The sequence below is a fragment of the Leguminivora glycinivorella genome, chromosome 2 (assembly GCF_023078275.1).
Source record: "Leguminivora glycinivorella isolate SPB_JAAS2020 chromosome 2, LegGlyc_1.1, whole genome shotgun sequence".
Lineage (NCBI taxonomy): Eukaryota > Metazoa > Arthropoda > Insecta > Lepidoptera > Tortricidae > Leguminivora > Leguminivora glycinivorella.
The window spans coordinates 22551472-22561178 of record NC_062972.1 but is presented as its reverse complement, the minus strand read 5'-3'; the positions used below and the strand labels follow the sequence as shown (position 1 = coordinate 22561178).

The window sequence follows — 9707 nt, the reverse complement described above, 5'->3', positions numbered from 1 at the left end:
GCTAATATCAGAGACTATTACTTGAAACCTGGCTTCCACAACAATAAAAATCAAAATGATAAGGAAGACATTGATTTGGATGGTAAGATCTCTTCACAAGACATAGCGGGGTTGTTAAAACAAAAAGATGACGAAAGCAAGTTCCCAGTTACTCACTTCAATAGTGACCTTGTACCAGGAAGGTCATTTTGCCGAACCATCATTACAACAAGCATTACTAAGCCTGATGGTTCCAGGGAGACTAAAAGAATCGTCAAAGATGGCAGTGGAGTTGTTGAGGAAACAATCACTACAACGGAACCTGACCCGAGGGGACTTAGTTCAGCAATGGATTCATTTACTCCTGCCAACTACAGTAACGTTTTTTCAGAACTGGGCTCTATCTTTAGAAATTTTTACTAGTACTTGCTAATGTCAATATATACAATCAAATTCAGTAAGAATTATAAAAATTGATTGTAAGAGCCACCAGAAGTAGTAGTGCATATTTTGTCTAATTTAATTAGGTAATTTTGTAATGTGCAAAATTATCTGATTCAGGGGTTCTTAATCTTTTTCAATCTGTGATGCACTTGCAACTTCAAAATTTGATCACAGCACCCTATTCTAGCCAGGAATGAAATAGATAGGAAACATGTTGAGGAGGATTGCCTCACAGCATCCCTCAATATTGTCTATGGCACCCCAGGGTGGTGCAATTTGGGATCCCCTGATCTATTTTACCATTTAGGTAGGTAATCCAATAAAATTAATTATTAAAATGATGTGACCTATTCCTAAATTGAACCATAGTACTATTTATAAGCTTCTGTTTCCTTGTTTTTAGGACTGATTATCTTAATGAGGGATTTAAATATATTATTGATAGTCTCAAGAAAACTTACTTCATGTTAGTTTTAAAAATAAATTTAAAATTTAGTGTTTATAATTAAGACTCGTGAGAGTAGGGTTATAGTTTCAATAAATTATGGAACAAACAAGTCACACTTTTTTCATTTGCATATTCACTTTGAAATTAAACATCATGCATGTTACATAATTTAATTATTTCTAAATAAATACATTTAAATAGAGAGCTTTATTACAAAATAGTATAAGGCTTACATATAGACATTTCTCAAGTCTCATCCACCTACATAAAGATTCCCTAAGCAAACATACAAAATCAAACCTCCAAGAGGACGGAATAAATAATTTAAATTAAAAAAAAAAACTAAAACAAAATTTTCTAAAAAGTAGTGCAGCGAAATTTCAATAGACAAAACAATTCACCTGATTTTCAACAACTATCTGTTAATGCAGTAGAAGTTAAGACAGTTTTTAAGATCTGTTAAATATTTCCTCCAAAGAGTTTTTAATTGTGTCCTCTCAGATGGACTTGGTATGGTTGCCATTATTCCGAGCAGTAGCATGCGTCGCGAGTGTTGCTGCGTATCCAGGTGAGGTAGCGGTTGACGCGTGTGTAGACGCCGGGCCGGTCGGGGCGCGCGCAGCCCTCGCCCCACGACACGATACCTGCAACAGCGCCACATTAGCTCCTCTAGGCCTGCCTGCCTAGCTGCAGTAGCACGCGTCTCGCGTGTGCCGGCGCAGCCATGAGAGGTAACGGTTCACGCGCGTGTACACGCCCGGCTTGTTAGGCCGCGCGCAGCCTTCGCCCCATGACACAATACCTGCAAAACATGCCCCCATTACCTTCCTATACTACAATCTCACAGCCTTCCAGTTGTTTGCACTCACCACTACTCAGACACCCTCTTGATTCCCTACTTTCTGGAAACCTCAACTATCTTGTCATTCCTGCAGAAAGTCGGGAGAAAATTTAATCGAAACTATTCTGCCTTAGCTAAACCCTCTATAACAAAAACCTATTTGGTAATCAGTTCACAGTAGTCTCAGAATTATTCATAGCAGCAGCTAATGGATAGACCGTAATGTAGATATAGATATCACCTAATCTTTTGGAGTATGTAGCGTAATTTCATTGAAAGTAAGTATGTACTTAATAATTAAACTTTGCTGTAAATTCTCGGGCTCAGGTGGTCTTATAATTCTTATAATCTCTCAGCGATGAGAGCGACGACATTTCTACATAGATAGACTATACATGAGTTGAGATACAATAAGCCATGATAGCTTGATGATAAGACATCAGGTATGATCGCTCTCATACATAATAAATAGAGAGTAAAATATTGGCGGCTCACGGCTGATGAACATGCGTTTTGAAAAGGTTAATTAGAGACTTGGTTCACAGCGAAACGCGGAACCAGGAAGGCAACTTCCTAACTTCACCGGTAATTACCTAATTAACCGTTGAGCTCTTATAAAAAGCCGTTTCACTCGTTGATCAGCTCGTTTTTTTTGCGCAGTGAACATGCAAAACTAGATCTATTTTTAGTTAGATCGTAATCTCAATGCATCGCCAATTATGTTATCGCTTGCACATAGAGGTAGTTCCCGTTCAGTAAAATATTTAATAGCGGTTATTCTTTGAACCTCCTGCAATCTGCGACTGTTAAAGACCTCCGACTCCGACTGTGGAAGTACTAGGTAATCCGCCTTACCATCCAGAGATGTATCAGCTTTGAAAGTTTGCGACTGCGTTTTGTGCGTTCGACAAAGTGCCTTGCCGTGTCTGTATGAACAGCTTTGTCTAACATCCCGCATGATATTGATATCCCCGTTGAAATGAAACCCTAGCCGGTATCCCGTCCGCTCACGATCTCGTCGTCCATATCTGCTGACTCGGAGACTACGAGCCGTACTAACCGACTTCGTGCAGGGTGTTGGTGTCCGTGTTGAGGATGTGCAGCGGGCCGCCCGAGTCTCCTTGGCAGGCGTCCCGGCCGCCCTCGGGCTCGCCGGCGCACAGCATGTTGTCCGTGATCCGCTGTTTGTATGCCGTCTTACGGCACTCTGCATTCGATATGATGGGCACGGAAACCTGAAATGATTGACAGATTTGTTAATTTCTGCATATTCGACCTTTCTTTGCCTCCGACTCCGCCTTATCGTATAACTCCGCTTTATCTTACTTCTGTTCTTTATCTGGCTGGAAGCTAGATGAGTAAGTAATCGCTGAAGGATTGCCAATTAAGGTTCGCGAGCCACTTATTCCTGATGCTGACTCCGTCCTCTCCCAGTTCTTACCTCCTGAAGGGCATTAGAGACAGATCCTCCCTCCGTGGTGGTTCCCCAGCCGGACGCCAGTCCCGAGTAGTTGGAGTAGGACAGGCCGGGACTGGCGAGACATACGGGCCGCAGCCCCGGCAGCTCCTCCTCTTCGTTGCCCTCCTCGCCTGAGCTCTCGGGGTCGCTACGTAGTCGTTTCACAGCTTTGCTGAGATCTACCTACAAATATATAATACAAGTTTGTTTAAAAGAGGTTGCTAAATCTATATCTATATGAATGGTTGTAGCGTAAGTTATTCTCTTCTTGAGGAATCTCGAAAACGTTTTGCAGGTATATAGCTAACTTTAAAAGGTAAATACCCTCTGATCGAGCTTCAACAAGGCAATGTCGTTGTCGTAGGTGCCCGGGTTGTAGCGCAGGTGGCGGATGATGGCCTGCACGCCGCGGTCGATGGTCTTCGTCTCGTTGGGCATGGAGCGGTCGTGCTCGAGCAAGCGTACGGTTATTCTCTCTTTGCGGAATCTGATAGAAAAAAGTTATTGTTAGGTAGGTAAAGTTTTTGCCTTTGCATTATCGATAGGACTGCCAGTTACTTGGACATACCCGCTCGTGCAGTGGGCGGCAGTCAGGATGTAGAAGTCGTTGATAAGCGAGCCTCCGCAGTAGAAGCGGCCGTTGTACATGAGCGCCGCCATCCACGGCAGCTCCAGGACCTTGGTCTCGTAGCCGCCGACAATGCGCGAGCGAGTCGGAACGCCACATTCTGAAGTGTAAGTATTGTTGGTGTTGTAACGAACTTTTCTTACTAAGTTTCATTTTAATCGGTATAATCCATGGCCTGTATCTCATCTGTGTGGAGAGGTAACACACACACAAAGTTAGCTACCTGCGTTTGTCTTTACAACAGTATAATATAACAGGGATTTAATATGAGTATCCTTACGGCAAGACGGGCAGTCATCCGGAGGGTCCTGCGTAGGTCGCAGTGTGGTGGTGGTGGTGGCTCCCAGAAGACTGTTTATCCAGTCGATAAACCCCTTCTCGCCTTCTTTCGGTGGTTCAGCGGGATACCCACTCGCAACACCCAATAGGCACACTAGCAAGAACCACCGCATTTTGTACTCTGAAATGAATATGAACGATTTTATTCTAATCCTTATATTAAAACCGAAATAAATTACACATATGAAAGAAAAAGTGACCAAGGCCTCCAGTGCCTAAGGCTGGAATCGAACCAGCGTACCCTGCAATCGCGGCAGATGCCTGTTTCCGCTCGGCCACCCAGGTCACAGCTGCTGAGGTCGAAATTATCTCTCATATCTTATACTATTAAACGAGCAATTCTTGTATATTTATTTATTTATTTATTTATCTATTTATTTATTTATACCGACGATCTCGGAAACCGCTCTAACGATTTCGCTGAAATTTGTTATGTGGGGGTTTTCGTGGGTGAAAAATCGATCTAACATATCCTTAGGTCCCGGAAAACGCGAATTTTCGAGTTTTCACGCGTTTTTCTTCGCGCGCCATCTCGTGTGGAGTAGTTGTATTGTTGAGACAGAAGTCTTTCGGTCGATGTAAGTATTATTTACTTCAAAGACTAGATGGCGACACAGGTCAAGGCTAACACGAATAGAAAAATACACTCTGAGCTTTTGTGACGAAACGCGCGCCATCTCGTGTGGAGTAGTTGTGTTGTTAAGACTGAGAGTTCTTTCGATTGATCGATGTAGGTACTATTTATTTTCGAACTAGATGGCGACACAGGTCAAGGATACGAAACAGAACCGAGCGAAGCTCGGTCGCCCAGATATTGAGTAATCTATACAAGGACTCGTAGCGCCCTCTGACCATCCCTAGAGTAGAACGGTATGGTTCTTGCCACCTAGTATCGAGTAGTGGTACTGATAATTCACGCTATTCGACGTGTGATTAACGCATGATTGTCGCTAGATGTCACTTAACTATGCATATACAAATAACCCGCATTTACTGATGTATGGAGCTACAACTTTACTCTTCCCTTACTTATTCCTCTATGGTCATTAGATAAGATCCAACAGTGTTCCCGTAGTCATTGCGGAGTAGGTAGTCTGACCATAAACTAACATTGCAGTGACAGCATGTGGATGTAGGTCTAGGTATATAGATACTTATTCAATGGATGCTACAATACAATGGATTCATTCACATATTTTTTTTCGATGTGAATAGTTAATAAATTATGAAGTTTGAAAACTGCAGGTTCTAAATTTTTGTTGATTTAGCGAGATCTGGGGAAGGACACAGGTCAAGCACCCTGATACACTCGTATGTACCGCTACCTCCTCATTTGCATACCGCTGACTGACAGACCAGTTTCCGCGAGATTTGTTGAAGACATTGGCAATTTAAACTTTCCATTGTTTTCTTTTGGATCACATCTCAGCTTGATAAAAATATGACTGTTCGAGGGTATTAAAATGAAAAATACAAAAAACTACCGAAATAGACCTTAGTGCTAGGTAGGTTACCTATAGATTTTTTTTTTCATTTAGAATCCGAGTAGGTAGGTATACGACATTGACCTAGTCAGATCCGTCATGTGTCCACCGCACCGCGCCGGCGTGAGCGCCTCATCCCGATTGGTATGCGCAGGCGCGCGCCTGGCTCCCGTAGAGAGCTGCCGTTTTCTTACAACATATCTGTAGAACGATCGCCTCATGCCAGCCAGTGTTTAATGATCTCTAACAACTTATACTTGTTACTGGTCATGAGTTCCCGTATTCACTGGCTTATCTTAGACGATAAGACGGATACGTTGGAAGTAAGAGTTCTGTATTTTCCTGTTCCCCTATACTGCATTAAACGGAAAAGAAAGTGGTACTTGTTAAGGTTTTATGTACGGTAGGGCAATAGATCTAGGTAAAGATGTCTGCGAAAATCTAGATCCGTAACAGGAAAATATTAACTAATTACAAATGCAGTTATTATATAACTTATACATATGTAGGTATACTTTTACCTACATAGTAAGAAAATAATACTTGGTATCTAATGTTTGTTAGTAGGTGGCTCTTGGGATTTATCTTGATTATCTAAGTAACTTTTGAAAACCCTAAAGCCCAAGACATTCAACTTTCAAGTGTGATGCTGAAGGATGAGTGATGCTAAAGAGACTAGAAGGCTTATCATAACCAGGGTTTTCCAAATACTTTTTTTTAAAGCGGTTATAACCTCTAGGTAGGGTTACTCTACTCTACCCTACTCATCACCTTTTGTAGAGGTACTTTTTGATAGGTTAACCCTATCAAGTAAACATAAGTTATCTTTAACTAATGATTGGCTGTGGAATGAGCTCCCTGTCGAGGTATTCCCGATGAACTACAGTATGGGGTCCTTCAAAAAAGGAGTGTACAAGTTTCTAATGGGTCGGCAACGCGCGCGTGACACCCCTTGAGTTGCGGGCGTCCATAGGTTACGGTGATCGCTTTCCATCAGGCGGGCCGTATACCTGTTTGCCACCGACGTGGTATAAAAAAAAACTAAAACACAAATCCAGTCTTTCACACCTCATCATTGGTTTTGAATGAGTTCAAATCAAACGTTTATAGTTAAGCAAACATTACGAATACCTACTTGAATTAAACAAATCGGTATGTTTAAAAAATCTTCATTTTAACATTAGTGTTGGCTTAAACTTTTTCAAGATAAATAAGTAAATAAATAGGTAGTACCTATATTTTCTTCCAAAGTATAGGTAATACTTAAGTTGATGCGATTTTTTTGAATTGTTTGTTATATTCACAGCACAGTTTTTTGAGTTTTTTTAATTATAGATATCACCAAATCAAAATCATGTACACTCACGTATTCTTTCTCTTAAAAAACAAAACACTGTCAAAAGTAAACTCACACTTTCAATCTAACGGTTCGTTCGAAAAAGGCACGCAATGGCGCAACACGCTCCTCGCGATTCCGTGGGCACACTGGACGGACTAAGGAAATGCTGTCCACTTTCACTGCTCCTGGCAACACTCCCAAATGTGCCGCGAATCTGCCCGCACGCAGTTTTATGCGGCTCGACAACCACCATGCATTCCATGCACAGATATTCCACAAATTAACTACAATTATTACCTTCTAATGGTGTAATTGTAGCATTCATGACAATCATGAGGGATTCAAATTGGTTTCAACCACATGCAATGGTTTCGATTGTTGCGTAATTACTTAGTTCATAATGTTGATAATAGGTACCTACCTAATCTGACGAGTGTTTTTTTTTACTGTTAGTTTCATTCAGGATAGCGCTGGTGGCCTAGCGGTAAGAGCTTGCAACTTTTCAATCCGGAGGTCGCGTGTTTGAACCCAATGAATTTTTAGGAAATTATGTGCGAAATGTCATTTGATATTTGTCAGTCGCTTTTCGGTGAAGGAAAACATTGTGAGGAAACCGGGCTAATTCCAATAAGGTCTAGTTTCCTTTTGGGTTAGAAGGTCAGATGGCAGTCGCTTTCGTAAAACTAGTGCCTACGCCAAATCTTGGGATTTGGGATTATTTGTCACAGCGGACCCCAGGCTCCCATGAGCCGTGGCAAGTGCCGGGATAACGCAGAGAGGACGATGTTACTTTGAGGAGACCCCCGGGACCTGAAGTTATACGTTTTATGAAATAACTTGCCAAAAAGAAGCATTTTATGAACTTAGTTCTTTATTTATACTCGTTCATCTATACTCGCTCAGATGACCATAACTACACTATTATACCTAAACTTACTGGGTTGGCAATAGGGTTTCTGATTTATCGACCTATTAGAAGTCTCGAGTTTCGAGAAATCTCGAGCCCAAAGTCTCGAGTCTTCTCGAGTCTCGAGTCTTTTTTTATAAATGGTAAAATTTTGATAAAACAATAAACAACAATATGATTAGTAGTTTTTATTGCACCACACTATCATAAAAAATGCGTAAGAGCAATAAAAATCTTATTTGAAATAAACATAAATCAAATTTTTACAAGAAAACTACAATTATAGTCTTGAAAATAATACCTAATCCTTTAACTTCCCCGCCTGTGCACGGGTTAAGTAAATTAAAATGTCATGTATGAAATCATAATGTCATTGAAATTAAACGTTTAAAATAATTTCTTCTTCCTCCTCGTTTCCTCATTGCCGAGGTTCGCGACCACAAGTAGCGTGTCTCCATTGAACGCGGTCATAAGCCATGTGGACTGCACAGTATACGCTGTCGCCACACGATTTCTTCACACAGTCAGACCATCTCTTACGAGCCCCACCCCAAGAATGTTTACCATTAATTCGCCATATTATACATTGGTGCTCTCATAATGTGTCCGAAAAATCAGAGGGTCGCTCTTGGCATATTTTGGAGAGCCGTGTGGTGATATTCAGTTCTTGCAAAATAGAGATGTTTGTTAGTTCTTCTAGCTTTTCAAGTTATACTCGTAGCAGTCTTCGCCAGCACCACATCTCAATAGCGTCAATCTTAGCCACATCAAAACTTTTCAGGGTCCAAGTTTCGGCACCATACATAAATATCGAGATTATTGAAATAATCGCACTTTATTTTGACGTCGGATTCCTCTGTTCTTCCAAATCTTGTCGAAGTTAGCCATAGCACTCTTCGCAGGTTATCAATGACCCAAGATACATAAACGCGCTGACTTTTTTGTAATGACGAATTGCTTTTAAATAACATGAGGCTGTCAAAACTAGCCAAAGTCGCTGCCAGCTTACGTTGGAATGAGAGGTTAGATCGCTTTATCTCGTTATAATTTATGACCACCGTTCGACACCGTCCCCACCGCCTCGCGATGAGACCGGGCAGAAGGTAAAAAGTTGCATTTCACTTCAGGTCGTACTTTACATTCGGGCCTTGAGACGTCTCGAGTACCTGTCATTTTTTTCTCGTCTCGAATGAAGTCGAAAGTCTCGAGAAGTCTCGAGTTCGAGACTCTCGAGCAGAAACCCTAGTTGGCAAAGTGTAAGCAGTAGTGAGAGAATATTTTAGCAATTGTTATGCCTTTAAGTAACAACAGGTCACGGGTCTTTGGCTTGTAAATTTAATTAGTTACACAGGTGTCGTGAGGCAATATGTATCTAAAATTCAAATTTATGTGCCGTGTCAATACAATGAACCTCTCCTCAAATAAAAATCCTAACGTCTAGAACTCGGCCATTGTGTCCATGTCAGCATTTTTTGAAGACTTTCAAATACATTTTCCTTCCAGATGATTTATTTATTTATTTAAACTTTATTGCACAATTGGAAAAAAAAGTACAAATGGCGGACTTAATGCCTTAAGGCATTCTCTACCAGTCAACCATAGGGCCAAACAGAAATTCGCGAATGTGGGTGCAGTGGGTGGGTGTGTGTGATTTCAGTAAACAATGTACCTAATCATACGACACGACAGTTTATTTAAATAGTAGTAGTAGATAAATACGGCGCTAATCGCCTGGTGACTAGATAGTTGATATTTTCGCGTTTACAAGCAGGCCGATGCTAAATTATTTTTGTAGGCGCTATAGAACCATATGTGTTTTCATTTTCTTCCACATTTCCT

The 9707-nt window shown here is 41.2% G+C and overlaps 1 protein-coding gene across 3 annotated transcripts; it reads right to left on the bottom strand.

The window, feature by feature from the left end:
- Positions 1 to 1027: 1027 nt before the first annotated feature.
- On the bottom strand, positions 1028 to 7229 carry LOC125241047 (trypsin-1-like). Of its 3 annotated transcripts, none has more exons than XM_048149333.1 (7): positions 6856 to 7229; positions 4080 to 4259; positions 3740 to 3899; positions 3496 to 3658; positions 3154 to 3354; positions 2773 to 2947; positions 1028 to 1515 (listed from the first exon to the last, which is right to left on the bottom strand). In XM_048149333.1, the coding sequence occupies exons 2-7, from the start codon at positions 4249 to 4251 to the stop codon at positions 1394 to 1396; spliced, it is 993 nt and encodes a 330-aa protein (XP_048005290.1). In that variant the 5' UTR covers positions 4252 to 4259; positions 6856 to 7229; the 3' UTR covers positions 1028 to 1393. The 3 variants fall into 3 exon arrangements, with proteins under 3 accessions (XP_048005290.1, XP_048005307.1, XP_048005298.1); XM_048149350.1 differs by having other exon boundaries at positions 6989 to 7229; XM_048149341.1 differs by having other exon boundaries at positions 7035 to 7228.
- Positions 7230 to 9707: the final 2478 nt, after the last annotated feature.

Excerpts from the sequence above, each read along its gene's own strand:
- LOC125241047 (XM_048149333.1), bottom strand. The coding sequence starts at position 4,251 with ATGCGGTGGTTCTTGCTAGTGTGCCTATTGGGTGTTGCGAGTGGGTAT. Across the intron at positions 3,659-3,739 it reads GCCGCCCACTGCACGAGCGG|ATTCCGCAAAGAGAGAATAA; the intron begins GTATGTCCAAGT and ends TTTTTCTATCAG. Across the intron at positions 3,355-3,495 it reads TGTTGAAGCTCGATCAGAGG|GTAGATCTCAGCAAAGCTGT; the intron begins GTATTTACCTTT and ends ATATATTTGTAG.